The 19108-nt window shown below is 42.0% G+C and overlaps 1 protein-coding gene across 1 annotated transcript in view; it reads left to right on the top strand.

The window, feature by feature from the left end:
* MED24 (mediator complex subunit 24) overlaps positions 1-19108 on the top strand; it is a 129483-nt gene that overhangs the window by 39765 nt on the left and 70610 nt on the right. The window contains exons 7-15 of the mRNA XM_073608012.1: positions 1173-1323; positions 3014-3127; positions 5548-5595; positions 5698-5780; positions 7165-7251; positions 7603-7708; positions 9955-10097; positions 11108-11145; positions 11404-11486. Of these exons, the coding sequence (XP_073464113.1) occupies positions 1173-1323; positions 3014-3127; positions 5548-5595; positions 5698-5780; positions 7165-7251; positions 7603-7708; positions 9955-10097; positions 11108-11145; positions 11404-11486 (853 nt within the window). The remainder of the gene's footprint in view (positions 1-1172; positions 1324-3013; positions 3128-5547; positions 5596-5697; positions 5781-7164; positions 7252-7602; positions 7709-9954; positions 10098-11107; positions 11146-11403; positions 11487-19108) is intronic.

The following is a 19108-nucleotide window of genomic DNA, read 5'->3' on the forward strand; positions in this document are numbered from 1 at the left end:
CTGTAAAAAATGTTAACCCGTCAACCTATGGAGATTTTTAAGTACCGTAGTTTGGCGCTTTTCCATGAGCGTGCGCAATTTTGAAGCATGACATGTTAGGTATGTTTTTACTTGGTGTAACATCATCTTTCACATTATTCAAAAAAAAATGGGGTAACTATTTCTTTAACTTTCCAAAAAAAAAAATACGTTTGAAAGACTGCCTCACCGATACAGTGTGACATAAAATATTGCAACGAATGCCATTTTATGCTCTAGGGTCTCTGCTAAAAAATATATATAATGTTTGGGGGTTCTAACAAAAAAATACAAATTTAATCTTGTAAACAAAAAGTTCCTGAAAGGCTTGGTCTTCAAGTGGTTAATAAGTGTATATTGATTGGTTTGCTTGAAAGTTATAGCATCTTTAAACTATATGACCTGGAACTTTTATTTATTTTATACTAGTAATGATGGCGATCAGTGACTTATAGTGGGACTGTGATAGTACGGCATGCAATCTGACACTAACTGACGCTGGAGGGGAATTGACTAGCTGCCACTGACATCTCCAGTGACACTAATACAGTGATCAGTGCTAAATATATGCACTGTCACTGTACTAATGACACTGGCTTTGAAAGGGTTAACATCTAGGCCGATCAAAGGGGTTAAATGTGTGCCTAACAATGTTCAAACATTGGTGTGGTGTTTTACTAAGCAATGTGCTGGTTTTTACTCCCTTTGCAGTGAGAAAAAACCGGCACATCACTGCTGTATGAAGAGAGCCCTGTGTTGTTTACTATAGGCTGAGCCGATCATTGGTCGGGACCCGCTGATCGGCTTGTGCTGCAGTGAATGGCTGATCTGTCGTCCAGTGTCCGATCCTCCTGTAGGTGGCAATATAACATGACAGTTAATGCTTTCCCTGGTCCCTCAATAGACTCAAAGAAAAAGGTGGTTTATACAAAACAGTAAAGACATAACACAGGTAGACATGTTACAGGTATATCAGAAATCAATATATTAAATATGAAAGTGGTATACCATAGAGCAATGTTTTAAAAGGATTTTTGTACCCATTGTAAAATACTTTTTATATTTAGTTACTTTGAATTGTGCTGTAAATGAAAAAAAAATGATGATATGGCTACTACAAATAACAATCTGTTTTTTTTCTTATCTCAATATAGCATTCCATCCATGCTCTCTTCACACTCTGAGCAGCTACACTGCACAGGTTTCCCCACCGTTCATGCTATTGTGATGTTAGAAGGCACAATGAACCTTACGGGGGAGGCTCGGCCATTTGTGGAACAACTAAACACGGTGAAGAGAATGCAGGTGAGACCATGCCTTTACTTAGTGAGGAGAGGATCAACTATTGCTAATCTCCCCAGGGAGAATCTGGTGTGGAGTGGGAATAATCCTTCCTTAACTACTTGCCTACCAGGCCAATTCTAAGACTTCGCTCCTACATGTAAAAAATTACTCAGAACCCCCAAACATTTATATATGTTTTTTTTTTAGCAGAGACCCTAGGAAATAAAATGGTGGTCGTTGCAACGTTTTATCTTGCACGGTATTTGCGCAGCAATTTTCAAACGCGTTTTTTTTGGGGGGGGGGGGTTCAAGCAAACAGAAAAAAACAAAACAGTAAAGTTAGCCCAATTTTATTGCATAATATGAAAGATGTTACGCCGAGTAAATAGATACCTAACATTAACTTGGGTATCTTTAACCACTTGCCGCCCGCCATATAGCAGAATGAAGACGACAAAGTGGCTGTGATATCCTGACCGGATGTCATACGACGTGCCCAGGATAACATAGCCAGCGCGGCGATTGAAGGTGCTGTGTTTCATTCTGACACACCGCAACTCTGATCGTGGTATGAAGCCTCTGACCGGCAGGCGCAAGGTAGTTAAAGGCTTTTAAACCGTCACCTATGGATAGTAAAATTTATGTCCTGTCATGCAGTTGCATGGGCGTACACATTTTTAAAGCGTGGCATGTTTGAGTCCAATAAATTATTTTTTTAGACATATACCAGGGTATTTGTACATACATAACTGCATAGATGTAAAAGACTTTCCATATTATGTCATACAGTCAGAGGATCATATACGACAAGGAGATCAAAACAGTTTAATGGAAGGATAATGTATACGGTAAGGCCCCTTTCACACGATTGGACCGTTCAGGTCCGCCTGTCAGTTTTGACGGCGGACCTGAACGGGCGCTCAATGTTAGCCTATGGAGCGACGGATGTCAGTGGAGACATGTCCGCTGACATCCGACCCCGTCCGATCCGCTAAAAGCTGACGGATGGCCCTACGTCCAGGTCCGTCGATATCGGATCGGGTGAGATCTGATGAAAACGGACATGCTGTCCGTTTGCATCCGATCCCTCCATAGGCGGCAGCGGCGCCTGACAATCCCCTCCCCGCTCAGTGAGCAGAGAGGGACCTGTCATCCGCCGGCTCAGCGGAGATCAACAGACAGATCTCCTGCTGAGCCGGTGGACCGAGGCGGGCTCCGTGGAAAGGGAGTCCGCCTCGTGTGAATGAGGACTAAGCGTGACATGTTTGGTGTCTATTTACTTGGCGTAACATCATCTTTCATTTAATTCCAAAAATTGTGTTATGTATTGTATTTTTTTTTCAGCAAAATTCAAAAAAAGTGTATTTTTTCCAGAAAAATTGCATTTGAAAAACCGCTGCGCAAATACCGTGTGACATAAAAAATTGCAAAACCCACCAATTTATTCTCTAGGGTCTCTGCTTTAAAAAATATATAATGTTAGGGGGTTCGAAGTAATTTTCTAGTAAAAAATACTGATTGTTACATGTAAACAAAGTGCCAGAAAAGACCTGTTCTTAAAGGGGTTGTAAACCTTCGTGGCTTTTTCACCTTGTGAAACACAAACCTCGGCTATATTGTGCTTGGCTGGTAACGAATCAGTTTTAATTTTTGTTTAATTGCTGCTTTTGTATTAATGTGCCTAATGATGTCCATATTCCTGTTCCCACAGAAAATTCCATCTCATCTCTTCCTCCTCGAGGTCTGGAAGGCATGCATTGTAGGGCTAATAGAATCACCCGCAGGAACTGATGAGCTGAAATGGACTGCATTTACTTTTCTCAAAGTATGTCCTGGGGAAACATATCGGAAAGTGTTATTTCCTTTTCAGCGTGGAAGAGATTTCAAAGACCTAAGCACACAGGCACCATATCTAGAAGACAGGGCATTTACAACAGAAAAAAAATCCCATAACCCCTTAGGGCTATAATCCTTTGGTTTGTTTAGTGTTTTGCTTAGGAGATAGTACAGTTTAATTGAACCCTGCAAAAAACGATGTTTGCCACCGGATGATGGAACTTTTCATGTACCACGTTCTGGAGCATCCAGTTGCTCGTAAATCACATGCCATTTTCATGCATTTCCCCAGTGGCTCGTTGTATCCTCTCAACAAGGTTTCAGGTTTAAATTTCCTTATTGTATGTTTGCTACAATTTGTTTGCTAATTTGTGCAATTCACTACATGCTCCCCTGCTTTTCCACCACACTCACCAGACGTATGGCGCTTTTTAATGGGTACTCTCTCCTCTCCACTGGATCCTTTGTCCCCACTCTATAGGAAGGATGTCTCGCTGTTTCTCTGTCATGTATGCGTGTAAGGAAGAAAAGAGCCCAGAGGCAGCCTCCAATACTGTAATTTCATTTTATTTAGAATATGAAACCAATTAAAATACACTTACAATGTTAAAAACCTTATTTGAGTACAAGCAGCATCGCAAGAATTATTTCCTTTAACCACCTGCGTTCCACCAACCGGAAATACAAAAGTGGAAATGACACAACAAGACCCGCCAAACACATTTCGTCACACTAACGTCATCAGGAGCAGCCTGCTCCTATGGTCACTATACTTCTGGTGAGTGTGGTGGAAAAAGAGGGAGAACTGAGTGAATTGCACAAACTGGTTATAGAAGAATGTGAAGTTTTGAGCATCTCACTTTTATTTAAGCTCCAGTGGAATTGTTTCTACATATTTGGACTTTCATATTGCACATTTGCACATATAGCACTGTTGGATAATGTTTATATAGCACTTTTTATTGACGTATGATGATATTTACAGTATATGATGGCACACACAAATATTGTAGCAGGTTTTTTTTTGGTTTATTTTATTTATTCATTAAGCCGCACCAATCTTATATTGAATAGGCAGCTTTAAAATGTGATGCGCAGGCAAAAAGTGCTGAGCGATTGGAAGCACCTCCTGGTGTGAACGAGCCTTGAAAGCCGCATTTAGTGGCATGCTAGTTTTTATCAGTTAGTATTTCTTGATAAGAGAACCTCCTGGCTAGAACGAGAATTATAAACCATAAAGACTTGGAAATCTGTTACCAGACATAAAAAATGTTTTTCCCCACTGAAAGAGCTAGCCAAAGCCCTCAAACTAGTTCTAACTACTTGAAGTGGAACTTTACTCTTCCAATCAACATTGAATATTTTTAATCCTCATGTTGCTAGCATTAGTAGATAGGAAACTAGATCATATTTACATGTGTTTAAACTATTTTTTTTTTTTTTTTTACATTTATTCAGTTTACTTCCTGGTTTCTTGCCTAGACAAATTATATCATACATCCCAGGAGTCTTCTGGAGGGGAGGAGGGGTTTTCTCAGCTAAGCACATTCTCCTGCCTACATGCCAGAGCTAGGGGCAGGTGGATTCCAGGAAGCAAATACGTGAATCATATGCCCTTACCCAAGATGGCCACAGCCAGAAATGCTAGAGGGTGTTTTCAAAGTGATTTCTCAACAAAATAAAGCACGGGGCTTTGCTTTGAATATTAAAAATATAAAAAAAAATTATTAAATAGTGTTTTTGGTTTGTGGTGCTCAGATCCGCTTTAAGGCTCCATTCACACTTGTAGGACTTCAAAGTTGCGCCGATTTTAGAGTTCAACTTTGGTACAACTGTTGACGCAACTTGGAAAAGAGTTTGGCTTTGACCAGTGATTATGGACAACTGTTGCATTGTATGGCATTCAGGTACGACTTTCATGCCACATTTGAGAGTTAACATTGAAGTCTGTGGCCCTAAAGTTGCATGAAAGGCGGCCCAAAGTAGTGCATGAAGACATATATGAATGGTTATCATTAGAAAACATGGGTAACGGCATGTCATGCGACTTTGATGTCTAAAGTTTCATCACAAGTGTACTTACTTAGCTCAATTCGCCAAAGGCTTTGTGTACAGAACTGTGAGTCGCGAAAATTCATGCTAAAAAATAATCCTTGTTCCTGCATTTAGTTCCCACTGCCACATAGCCTCATAAACAGTGGGAACCGCATACCAAAGGTCTATATGGTGCCACACACACTAAAATCTGGCCAGTCTGATACAATGATTTTTGCTGAAAACGTGTATTTTCTATCTAGCTTGCAGTACCTTATTTTGACAGCAGGTGGTACAAATTCACAGTTGTTTTTTGTGTTAGGATAATGTTGTTTTTTTTTTTTTTTTTAATACCTTTTTTAAAATCTTTTTCAGATCCCACAAGTGTTGTCTAAGCTGAAGAAATTCTGGCTGGCAGATCAGGTACGTAATCACATCATGTACTATGTATTGTATTGCACACGTTGCAAAGAATTTCAGGTTGTTACCCTCGTCACACCACTGTCACTCTTTTGTGTCTTGTAGGACTTCAATGAGGATTTGAACACGGCATTTGAGTATTTACTCAAGCTGACCCCACTCTTGGATAAAGCTGATCAGAGATGCAAGTAAGTCATCTGCTGAAGTTGCCTGTGGCTACATATGAAAGCATTTGCTAGACTTAAGCTAGCCATAGGCGGCTCGAAACTCATCCAGTATAGCGAGGATGGGCCGAGATTCGAACCATGTATGGGCAGGCTGAATGTACCCAAGTTGACCGATTGATCAACTTCAGTACCACCAGCATGTCGAATTTTACATGCAATTATTACTAGCGGCTACTGTATCTATAATCGCTGTGAGAACCCAATAGCTCTGCTGGAGGGATTCCCTTATCAACACTGACAGTGTTGATGGGGAAATCAAGCGATTTTCTTTCCTGCAACCTGTGGTTGCAGGGAAGAAAAATGCTTTTTCTATAGCCATCCTTAGTGTGCCGGTCTAAGCTGTTGGTTTTGTTTGACATGCATCGCCCTTCCATGTGCTCCTTGCTGCAAAGGCCAGTTACAGGTGGGGGCAGTGGCCAGTTTTTTGTTCTGATTTAATATTGGTGGTGGGGCCACCTTTGCTGCCATTGTGCTGTGCTCGGTGTCCCTGTGCCTTTGAGGAGTGGTCTCCCTCCAGGCTCACCTGCCCTCTTTCCATTATTATGCATGTGCTTCTATTATAGAGGCTCTCGTACATTTGTAGAATTAGGACTGCAGATAATACTGGGGTGCCGTGGAGTGGCTCTGCAGCTTTACACATGTATTTGCAAATGTGTCCTAACTGCACCCCTGTTTTTAACGCATACTGTTAGGAGAATTCAGTTGGTAGCAGGCTGGCTGGTGAGTTGAGCTGGGAATTTTCTTTGGTTTTGTTTGTCAGTTTTATTGGACATTAGAATGGTTATCTATGCTAAACTAGAGAAGATAGTCTTTTACTTCCCCCACGTTTTTCCTGTATCAATTATGTTTTATATCATCCTGCCTAAAAAAATATGATTCATACTGAAGCATTGAATATTAAAGTAGTTCTAAAGGGAGAAGTTTTTTTTTTTTTTTTTACCTTATTGCATTCTACGCACCTCTCCAAAATAAATACATACCTGAGCCTGATATCCATCCAGCGATGTGCACAAGAGCCTAGGCTCTCTTGGGTCTCTCGCTTCTCATTGGCTCAGATACTCCTGCTGCTGTCAACCAGAGCCAGTGAGGGGGGGGTTCTTATGGAGGCACACAGAGTAGGGTTCGGGAGAGAGCACACACAAGTGCCTGCTATGGAGGAATGCAGCGGAGGGTGTAGCAAAAAGCACCAGTGGGGGACCTGAGAAAAGGAGGATTGGGGCTGTTCTGTGTAAAACCATTGCACAGAGCAGGTACGTATGAAACGTTTGTTATTTTAAAGCAAAAAAAGAGCCTTTAGTATTACTTTAATGTTCTAATGCAAAAACTTGTTTTTTTTGTTCCTCAGCTGTGATTGTGTTGGTCTGCTGCTTCAGGAATGTCACAAGTTGACTTTACTGTCTAATCATCATTTGGATAACCTTGTCGCTAAAAGGTAATATTTATAAGCTTTCTTTCTCCTATACTATTTTTTTATGCAATGCACTTAAAGATCAAATCAGTAACTTAGACTAACAGTCTGATCATTCAAGCACAAAGCCACTCTTTTGAAATTTAGTAGTAGAGTCCAGCACTGCAGCTTTCAGAAAAAAAAAAAAAACAAGAAATCAGTACATTCCCCATTATATGTAACCCAGAGAAATAAAATAGCATATTTATAACGGTATCTACTGGTTTTGTGGGATTCTAGCTTTTATTTTGTTAGGTAATAAGGACTTTACAAAACATGTTTGAAAAATTTAGCAAAGATATTTGATTATCTCATTCTTTCTGTCACTATTGTTAGAACGGCAGACCGAGAGCATGCCCCACGTCCTACAGAGAGCAATACCATCCAGCCCAATCCCGGATTAATCCTCAGAGCAGAGCCCACTGTCACCAACATCCTAAAGGTGAGTGAGTGAGCGAGCGTCAACATAGGCCATAAGATATATAGTATACAACTGATGGAAGAATCTGCAAGGAAGCTTCCTTTTAACGACTATGATTTGTATGGGTGAAAGGCACCCTGTAGAGTAGGATAGGCACAGAGAAACTAGTACTCTATGCATGAATGGGTCTCCTGGGAAAATGCAGAAGAGGATAGGCAAACATACTGTCCTGAAAGAGGAGCTCCAGCCATTTTTGTGTTTATTAAAAGTCAGCAGCTAAAAAAATGTAGCTGATGACTTGTAATAAACAGACACTCGGTACCTGTCCCAGGATCCAGCCATGTGCTCACCGGAACTGTTCCTTTCCTCGGTCTTCTGTTCCCAGTGCTGGCAGCTCAACTGTGGGCACCCGGCTGTGACAGCAGCTTGTGGCTTCACAGCCGGGTGCCCACTGCGCACGCAGGGAGCCGCTCTGCGCATTGTGAATAGTCCTGTAGTCTTCTGGGACATGTGACGTACGTGTCCCAGAAGACTGCGAGGAGGGAGGGGGAGACGAGTCTGCCGCCCTGATCACCTAGGCGATCCGAGCGGAAGTGGGTATGTTAAAACCCCCTGGCCCCAAAAAAGTGCCATTTGGTGAAGCGGAGTGAGGGGAGGAGGCCTTAAAGTGGTTGTAAAGCCACATCTGTTATATTCTTTCATCCTCTGTTTTAGGAACATATTAAACACAGTGTGTGGTTGTGTTTTTTTTTTTTTTTTAATTTAATGTAGAGCTAAATACCTTCTTTGCCCAGCTCCGCTGTGTGGTCACATGTCCTCCCTTTACTCTCCTTAATCTAAGGAGTGCAGTGGGAGGGCTGAGATTCCCCTCTGACATATGCAAGCTAGCAGAGGGAGGACCACACAGCAGAGCTGGGCAAAAAAGGTATTTAGCTTTAAATTTAAAAAAAATACACACACTGCACGTAATATGTTCCTGAGACAGAGAGGATAAATGTATGTAATAGATGTTACTTTACAACCACTTTACCAACGGGGAGGAGCAGCTGCAGCAGAATACTCAATCAAGGCAGGAGGCGAGGGGATGCACAGGGAAGAGATCGGCTCCACAGTTCATACACAGACCACGGAAATGACAGGGAGAGAGGGAGGGGAAGATGCAGGATGACGGAGGCATGTAATCTGACTACACTATCAGCAGCCATGATAAGCATGGTCAGTACACACAGGGGAAAACAGGAACAGACAGGATCAACCAGGTATTGTAGAACATAGAAAGGGACAATTGGCATGGAAAAAGCACTGCACAATATCTTGTGCCTTAAAGGGACAGGGGCATGTTTTTTTTTGTTTTATTTTTAGGGTTACAACCACTTTAAAGTGGAACCTCCCCTTTTAGGTGGAGCTTCGCTATAAAGTGAACCTGTGAACAGGCTATGGACATTCAACATTTTACATATTCTTTAACAGTAAATTTCAAAACAAGCTTTAACTAACCTTTTTATCTGAAAGTACTTTGGAGCAATTCATCCTTAAAGTTCACTGCAGAATCATTGAAGTCATTCAAATTGTTATCTCTAAGCAGCTCAGTGCTTCCCTCCCAGAGGTCCTACATTGTGCTTACATTGGATATTAGAAGGTGGTCACTGTTTATTTGAGAACAGAGTGAAGCTAAACCACTGGGAAAATGACTTGAATGACTTCAGCACTTCTGCCACAAAAGCTTACAATATGAAATGCTTTACAGTGCTTGCTGCTACAGGGACTGCTGCTACAGTGCAAGCTTTAATAAAGCTTATTTACTGCTTGCTAGTAGTACTTGAATATCTATGGTCACAAGGTCTCTTTCACTCTGGTTTTTGTTGGTGTCTGTTTCAGACTTGTATGCACAGATCTGTTCTATTTAAAAAAAAAAAAAAAAAAAAACAACTGTGATACACAATGCTTCTCCTTTTGCTGTATGGTGTCCCCTTAATGAAAATTGTGTTGTCAGCATTTTTAGCACAGACCAGATCATTCTGATTGGTCAGCATCATTAGGGTGATGGCGCTGACCAATCAGAATCGTTCTGGTATCTCCATACCTCTATACAAAAGAGCTATGTTTACATTTTTTCTGGTTTTAGTAAATCATAGTTGACTACTGCTTGAACTAGAATTGTGTTTTTTTTTTTTATTGACTCTAAAGTAAGGCATATTGGATGTGTAGCAATTATATATAATTTATGAATGTTTTAAGAGTGGCAATAAGCTTTCCATTTCTTGCAGACAATGGATGCAGATCATTCCAAGTCTCCAGAGGGTCTTCTGGGGGTTCTAGGCCATATGTTAACTGGAAAGAGTCTGGACCTCCTGCTAGCCGCTGCAGCTGCTACTGGAAAATTGAAGTCTTTTGCCTGTAAATTCATTCAGTAAGTGATCAGAGAAAGGACATACTTCTCTACTTTAAAGGGAATGCTGTAATGTTTTTTTTTTCAATTGTATTTTAAAATTATACATCCTCATTTAATGTTTTATATTTTTTTAAATAAAGTATATAAAAACTTAATTGTACTAATAAACATTTCATATAGTGTGCGCCCATGACAATGGTGTAACAGACCATTATGGGATTTCTAAAAAAAAAGAGAGCACAACAAAAGCTGATTATTTCCTTTTAAGTTGAAAGTCTGTATAGGACTGTCTTAACAGGCAGAGAGTTGAGTCTCTCCTCTAAATCTTATTTAATGCAGGTATTTATATAGTGCCAACAATTTTATACAGTGCTTTAAATAATGCACTTTCCCACCAGTCCTTGCTCTCAAGGAGCTTACAGTCCAAGGTCCCCATCTTATGTGTACACATATTGTATTGTCAATGTAGATAGGAGCCAATTCACCTCCTTGACTTTGGAGTGTAGAAGGAAATCGGAAAACCCAGAGGAAACCCATACAATCACAGGGAGAACCTGCAAAATCTGTGTAGATAGTGTCCTGTTTTTAGATTTGAGCTGCCAAACAAGTTGCTGATGAGGCCTGTGCTTGTATTTCACACTGGAGAAAATACAATTTTAGGTCCAGTTCACTTCTGGCTTGTTCACATTGTTGCCAGTCAAGCCCTGATGAAGGGGGTGCTTGGACCCCGGAAACGCATTGGATAATTTTTTTCGATTGCACTCCTGACTGCTAATGGAATAAAGCTGTATCTGGACCTCTTAGCAGTGGTGCGGCACCAAGATTAATCTGTACCAGAATGATGGGAAGAATAAAGTGTGGAGAAGACTTGGAACAGCTCATGATCCAAAGCACACAACGTCATCTATAGAACATGATGGAGCTTTGAAGTGTGATGGCATGGGCATGCATGGCTTCCAGTGACACTGGGTCATTGGTGTTCATTGAAGATGTGAAAATTTTAATAAAATGTATTTTTTCTTTTTCAGACTAAATGAGTTTACGCGGCACATCGGTACCGAAAGCTGTAAGTTCTATATATTTTGTATATTTAAATGTGTCATACATTATTTCCACTTTGCTATAATCTATTTGTAAGAAGCAAGTTGTGTCCTACTGGCCTGTCTTATAATGTGTCTTCGGTGGATCATATTCACAATACTATTCACTATGTCATGTAATTGGTAACCAAGCTTAGTAGATTTAATTGAAAATCAGATTACCCCATAGAGGGCATACTTGATTTTTTACTCTTGAAACTAATATTCAATTCTTTTTTCTACAGCAAAAGCTGCATCCACCCGCGCCCTGTTATTTGACATCTCTTTCTTGATGCTGTGTCATGTAGCACAGACCTATGGCTCAGAGGTAGATCTTTTATTCATGGTCATAAATTTTTCAAGTCTGGGAGAGGGAGGGGTATTGCTAAGCACCAATCAGGTGAGCTGCTCATGAAAATATGCTAAAAAATGCAAGATGAAAGGAGAGCAGAGTGAGCAGGTGGATGACTTAATCAGTCATCTGCTTCTCTCTTTCTTGTTCAGTCGGCAGGATGGTGCTAACAGTGTATTCATTACTAAAATATAGAAAGCGGTGTCATTCTTGCTGTGCTAAGTGACAGAGCTGGGTACATCTCAGGACTGAATCGATAGAAATACAAATTGTCAGATATAGCCACTCCCTTATATGTACTGCATTTTTGTATTTAGATGTTTGACTGGAGTTCTGCTATAAAGCCTCCGTCCCCAGTGGCACATATTCTCCTTTCCTTTGCTTCCTGATCACTCTGTTCAGCTGCTGGGAGTTAGGAAAGGGCCTGTAAGCTCAGAGTTTTTTTTTTTCATTAAAATGTACCTAAGGTCACACACTACTTCATACTCAGAAATTTCTGCATGGTCAAAGCATAGGTTTGCTTTAAAGTGGTTGTAAAGGCAAGACATTTTTACCTTAATGCATTCCTTGCATTAAGGTAAAAAAATGCCCCTGTAGTGCTATTGCCCCCTCATTCCCCCATATACTTACCTGAGTCCTATCTTGATCCAGCGCTGTGTGCATCTGCAACAGCACTCATCTGCGTTCCTCTCCTTTCTAGGACACAGGCAGCAGTGGGAGCCATTGGTTCCTGCTGCTGCCAATGAAATCCTGTCAGAAGTGAGCGGGGGTAGAGCTAAGCCACTGTGTGTGTGTCTAGGGACGCACGCAGCCCAACACGAGAGCAAACCCACAGGTGTGACCCTATAGCAAGCGGCTTGAATTGATGGTGCACACAGAAGCGGAGGAGCCAAGAGCGCCAGCGGGGGACCCCAGAATAGGAGGTTTGGGCCACTTTGTGCATTATCGTTGCACACAGCAGGTAAATATAACATGTTATACTAAAAAATATTTTTTTTTTATCCTTTACAACCACTTTAAGGCATGATTACTGTAGTAAAGGTCATTCTTCTACACAAGAGGGAGCTCTTTACTTGTGAGTGGTATTAAATGGCCTTTATTTGGGTAAAGTTAAATGAATGATTAATGATTCTTTCTAGAGTGTACCCTAATGCACATTGAGGCTGATTCATTTAGTTAAAATTGCTCTTTAATAATAAAAATATATTGGAATCATATGGGTTTGTTGTTTCTGCTCTTAAAGTGTCATTGATCATAATGAATCTCTCCATTTTTCTTTAGAAGAAATTACTTTATTTGTGCTTTATGACAGCTGCCTTAAGTATATTGTTAATGGGAAAATGTAGAGGATCGAGGATGTGCCATGGCAATTTAGCTTAAAGTGGAACTCCAGGCATTTATAAGGAAAAACGAATTGGTACAATTTTGGTACACATACACTGGCCAAAAATAGGTCGGTTGAACAGAAGCCTTACAGCAGCCTGTCCAACAGAGGCTGGCCTAATGTCTGGCTTCTGTTGAACCGGCATTCTGGAAAACCAGCAGCCGACTGGCATCCAGTCAGCGCTCGCAACCAATGGCTGCAAACACTGACCAGTGTGTACTGGTGGGCAGGGGGGTGCCCCCCTGTCAGAACACGATAGCTCAGTGAGGAGATTGCTGTACTAATATAGCATAGTTAGTATAGGATTTCCTCCCTGAGCTCCTCAGTTTTTTCATTCAGCCCTCTGGGTTGAATGAAAAAAAAACCTCACTGTGTGTACCAGGCAATAGTATCAGCCTCTTGTAATCTCCTTAACTGCCGCACTCAGACTGGGGAGGGATTGGCATTACAAGGTTCCAATAAGGTGTACATCATGCATATGTGATGCCAAAGACATGCTGACAGGAGGAGAGTGCAGTGTGAGCAAAATAGGTGAAGTGCTGCTGGTCCTTCATTGTTCAATTACAGTCACTGAGATGACCAAGCTTTTATTGCTTAAAGCGGTTGTATACCCCACTTGCACATTTTTTAGGCTTACCTGTAGGTAAAATGAGTATCTCCTAAACTTGTACGGTTTAGGAGATATTCACCTTGCATTCAGACGCTGATGCGCTCTGAAGGTCCGGCGGATGCTGCCGGACCTTGCCGGAATGGGGACTCCCCCGTGCATGCGCGGGAGTGATGTCATCGCGGCTCCGGCCACTCAGTGCCGGAGCCGGGAACCCGGAAGAAATGTTGAGGGAACATGTCAGCTCCCTCAGCGGTGAATGGGAGGCGGTGCGGGCTCTTCGTTCTAAGGTAAGTATTTCATAATGAGCTAGTATACAGTGCATACTAGCTCATTATGCCATTGCCTTACAGGTTTTTACCCCTATTCTCTCTTCCAGGGCATACAACCATTTTTTAAATCCTAACTCTGGAAAACTGAAAAATAAACCCTTATGCCTGCACTGCTAGAGTTCCAAACAAAAATGATTCATTTGCCCGTTCCTGTGCTCCTCAGCAAGTAGACTGTTCTTGCAGCTGCTTCTTCTCCCCCACGTTCCAGCGGTCTAGGGTCCTGACGTCACCAAGACCAAAGTAGGGTCCAAATCCCTGCATTGGATGTGATGACAACAATGGGCAGCCCACCTCTGGAGCATGGGGGAGCGCCAGCGACCAGGGGAACGGAGGATCAGGTAAATAAAACAGTTTCTCCTCTTCCCTAGACAAAATGAGCTATTACCCCTTGTGACTGGGCACAGCCCCACTGCATGGGATCATTTTAGATCTTCTTGGAGTTGGGCTATAACTCCAGCAGCTAAAATTCAGGTCACCAGCCTGGCTGTACAGTCAGGTAATGTTATATAAATCTCAGGACTGGATGGACAGCATCTAAAATTATTTTGGCGGGTAAAACAGTTCTGCTCTGTATTTCAACTGTGTATTTAGCTGTTTGTTTAAAGTTCAGGCTTAAAGCACAACCTAAAAAGTGTGTGTGTTGTGGAAGGGGAGGCGGGGGTATTACTGTGGAAGGCTTTCACTGCTGGTTTGTAGCTGATGGGGCAATTTTTCAGACAGCAATATAGACCTTTCCCCACTCTAACCAAAACGAAAAAAAATAATGGAATTAAGCTTGAACCGCTTGACCTCCGGAAGGTTTTGCCCCCTTCATGACCGGGATGGGGGGCTGTGGCGGATGAGTACAAGACATTTGAATAGGAAGGGGGTGTTCAACGCATAGCTGGAAGCTCTCTCCTCCTCCTCATTCTTCAACGGCTTTGTGACACTACTAAGTGCAAATCTTTCCACTTTGATTAAAGTCTCAGAGACTGTAGCTGAAAAATGGGCCGCAATTCATTTTCATATTACGGCGCCTTAAATTTGCTTAATTCTATTCCCTTCCTCTCCCTCCCCTTCTCTCCATACTCCTTGGGGCCTTCTGCTTTTTCTTTGTACCCGTATTGGTTGGTTGGACAGCAAGATAGTAATGTTGGCTTCTTTTCAGAACTGAAACAGGGGTGGGTTGAGCTGGAATGCACCAAGTTATTGCAAACGTCTCACGTCCCTGTGTTAAGTCAGGCACGGCTGTATTTACCTTAATGGCACTTGTGGGTCAGTGTCCAAGGCTGGTCACCCACCCAAAGATTTGTGTGTATAGATTTGTCTGCGGATTCACCCATCCACGCTCAACAGCATACATGGCAAATCTTGTGCTGACTGATACTTCCTACAGCTTGCACCTATGACTGTCAGACTGCCCGAACAGTTGCTGCAGCTGATTGGCTTTAGCATGTTTAAAGCTGGTCATACATGGATCAAAATTCAGGTGGTTCAGCAGAAATCGGTCAAATTTTCAATCCAACACTGTGGTTGAACAGAAGTCAATCTACCAATCAACTTCTGTACAACCACACTGTTAGGAAAAATCCACTCAATCATCGGTGTATTCTGATGGTGGAGAAGAATCCTCACTGTCCGAATACAAAGACACTGCAGGGAGGATTCCCCCATCCACTTTAAATGTGTGGATTGGGGAATCGGGTCAGCTTTGCTAGTTGAATGAAAAAGATGGACTCATTGTGTGTGTATACAAAGAATCGTACATGTAGCAGCCCTAGAGGTATTTCCATGTTTTTTGGTCTCATGAGTACGCTGGGAACACCAAAAAAGGGATGCCCATTGGGTGGTGGTAGCCTCACGTTTGCAAACCGGAGTTTTGATTAGTAATCGGGCCTATATCTCCAGGTTTACCTTCATGTTGGCATGTGATTTGCACCGAAGGTAGTCTTTGGTTATGCATCATTTCATTGTGTTTTCATGTTGACTTGCTTAAATTTTCATAAGGTGTACTTTTATAACAAAAAGATATGTTTTGATTAGCAGCCTCCTTTGACAATCAGGCTACTTATACCTGAAATAACAGACCTCAGATAAGTGGAAAACAAGGAACAGGTGGCACACCAGCCTGGCGCATTACCATTGTGATGAACTTTGTGTTAAAAAAAATGAATTTATGCTCTCAAACATCAGCAATAGGGCATAGCACATTGTACTCAAAGCATCCTGGTCACCTAGACAAGCCCCAGATGCAAGAAGACCCTCAAAAAGCCTGACGCACTTTGAGGGGAGATCCCCTCTTCCTCAGTGGACAACATTACCTGGGAACCTTTGGCTGTGTCCAAATGCAGTCTCCTCTTCCTTTGAGTCTTTGGGCTTTGTGGTAATAAATATATATATAACCATTTAACTGTGGCACCTAATGGTGAAGCCATTCTGCAGGCTTGCAATAAACAGCTTCTCCCATTAAGGCCTATGGCGAAAAGGTCGCCCATGTGCAATAGTGTGTGGCAGGATACTGCCTTGACTAGGCCGCAACTCCTGCTCTTTGTTAACCGCTGATCTGAAGTCTGTAATTGGGGGTGTAAATAGCATGAGAGTGTTGGGGGGGTCTTTAAAAAGTAGTGCTTTTCGTTAGAACGAAATATTGGAGCTGCCGTTGCTAACTGCATTGGAAGGTGCAAGCTTCATGGCTGTCATATTTATCTTCCTTTAATACTTGGTGAGTCACTGACCTGGAACAAGCATGTGGATATCACGTCGGATACCTTATGCCCACATGCTTGTTGTAGGGTTGTGACCCAGTAAGTAGAAAAGTAGAGGAGAAGACCAGTTGCTGGAGTTTTGGGAGAGAAATGCTGTCCCATTCTTGCCTGAGCATATGCTACTCTAAACCCTGAATATATCTTTCAGCATTGATGGTGCCTTTCCAGATGTGTAAGCTGTCCATTCCTTATACACCAATTCACCCCCACACTATCAGAGATGCAGGTTTTTGAACTGAGCGCTGATAAAAAGTCAGAAGGTCCCACTCCTCTTTAGTTCCGAGCACCCATGTTTGCTAAAAAGAATGTAAAATTTTGATTTGTCTGCCCACAGAACAGTTTTCCACTTTGCAACAGACCATTTTAAACGAGCTTTAGCCCAGAGAAGACAACAGCGTTTCTGGATCATGTGCAGATAAGGCTTCTTCTTTGCAGGATAGAACATTACCTTGCATTTTTGGATGGCACTGTGAACTGTTTTCACAGAGCGTGATTCTTGGAAGAGTTCCCGAGTCCATGCAGTGATGTCCATCACAGAATCATGCCTCTTTTTAATGCAGTTCCGTCTGAAGGCCCTAAGATCGTGAGCATCCAATATTGCATTTCAGCCTTGTCCCTTTCGCAGAGATTTCCAAAATTCTTAGAATCTTTTGGTTATGTTATGTACTCTACTTGATAATATATTTAAACTCTTTGCAATTTTACATTGAGGAACATTATTCTGAAATTGTTGATCATTTTTAGATGCTGATTTTCACAGACTGGTGATTGTGATGAGGATTATACATGTTATGAGGCTCCTCCTAGCACAGCAATCAAATCATATTTTATAGGTACAAGGAAGCTCGTGTTATGTTCAGTCATGCCCCTTAAGCCCCTCCCACTCTTAGGCCCTTTCACACTTGTGCGACTTGTCCTGCGACTTGGGACTGCAAAGTCACATGACAAGTCGTACCTCATGATTTCCAATAAGTACCTTTGGTCCGACTTCAATGGGACTTGAGGTCCATCGACCTCCAAGATAACGCAGGCATTGCTTCGTCATGTAAAAAAAAATTGCAGCAAAATCGCCCGACTTTCAGGTCGCACAAGTGTTAAAGGGGCCTTAACAATTTGCCCAGACCCACCGTGCGGTGTGCATGAGCTGCAATATTACTCTCTCTTGTGTGCTCAAAGTTGTCTGTGTTTTTTTGTTTTTTTTCCAATTCAAGTAATTCCCCTTTGCTGAAGAAGACTGTCCCCTCCTGGCTGCTGTAATTTAACCACACCCACGCTTCGCCGCAACACCCTCCCTAAAGTGTATTTATTCTCAAGTTCTAAAGTTGGAGGGTATATATATATATATATATCAGGTCTTCGGGGAGCCATATGTTAGAGTGCAGTTAAAAGCACAACTCCCAGAAACTTGAATATGATCCCTTGTAGTGGACTACACATGCACTGCAAGGGGTAATTGCTCATTTAGGTCTGGGGCATGTCTTAACCCCTTCCTGCCCTGGCATTCCTTTTAAAAGGCTCTGAACGCCCAGGGAGCAAAGAGGGTTGACTATCATGTGATCAGTTACTGTCCGCCCTATACTGCGCAGGCACAGTACGGAGGACAAAGGAGACGCCAAAAGTCTCCAAACATGAACAGCTGTTCATGAGCTCTACACGGCGCCTGCGCAATAGTACATTCTGTCACACGCTCCCGCACCCTCCCGATGCTCGTGGGGGTGGATTTCTCAAATGGGCGGATCTTTGCGGGGCGTGTTTACACAACTGAAGGGTGGGTTTAGCAATGTTGATGGGCAGGTTTGGTGGACCTATTAATAAAAATTAAATCAGTAAGGTATTGAGCTGTTCATGTTCGGAGACTTTCGGCATCTCCTTTGTCCTCCGTACTGCGCAAGCGCTGTGCCTGCGCAGTACAGGGCTGACACTATCCGATGGGGGGACCTTTCTCGTCAGAACACCGGTCCTGATCGTAAGTGGGGACTGAGAGCTGTCTGACAGCTCGTTGTCTGCTGGGAGCATGCAGTGAGCACGCTCTCAGCACAGAAACGTTGTCAGGGGAGTTGAAGGATCATATAAGTAAAAGTGCTTATCTCTTCCTGAAAATGAACAATGACTTAACCACTTTAGCCCCGGAAGGATTTACCCACTTCCTGACCTAGCCATTTTTTTGCGATAAGGCACTGCGTTGTTTAACTGACAATTGCACTGTCATGCGACGCTGTACCTAAATAAAATTGATGTCCTTTTTTTCCCCACAAATAGAGCTTTCTTTTGGTGGTATTTGATCACCTCTGTGGTTTTATTTTTTACGCTATCAACAAAAAAAGCCTGACAATTTTGAAAGAAAAACACCAATTTTTTACTTTCTGCTATAAAACATTACCAATAAAAAAATGTCAAAAATCAAATTTCTTCATCAATTTAGGCCAGTATGTATTCAGCTACATATTTTTGGCAAAAAAAAAATCCCAATAAGCATATACTGATTGGTTTGCACAAAAAGTATAGCTTCCACAAACGATGGGATATTTTTA

The sequence above is a fragment of the Aquarana catesbeiana genome, linkage group LG12 (genome assembly GCF_042186555.1).
Source record: "Aquarana catesbeiana isolate 2022-GZ linkage group LG12, ASM4218655v1, whole genome shotgun sequence".
Lineage (NCBI taxonomy): Eukaryota > Metazoa > Chordata > Amphibia > Anura > Ranidae > Aquarana > Aquarana catesbeiana.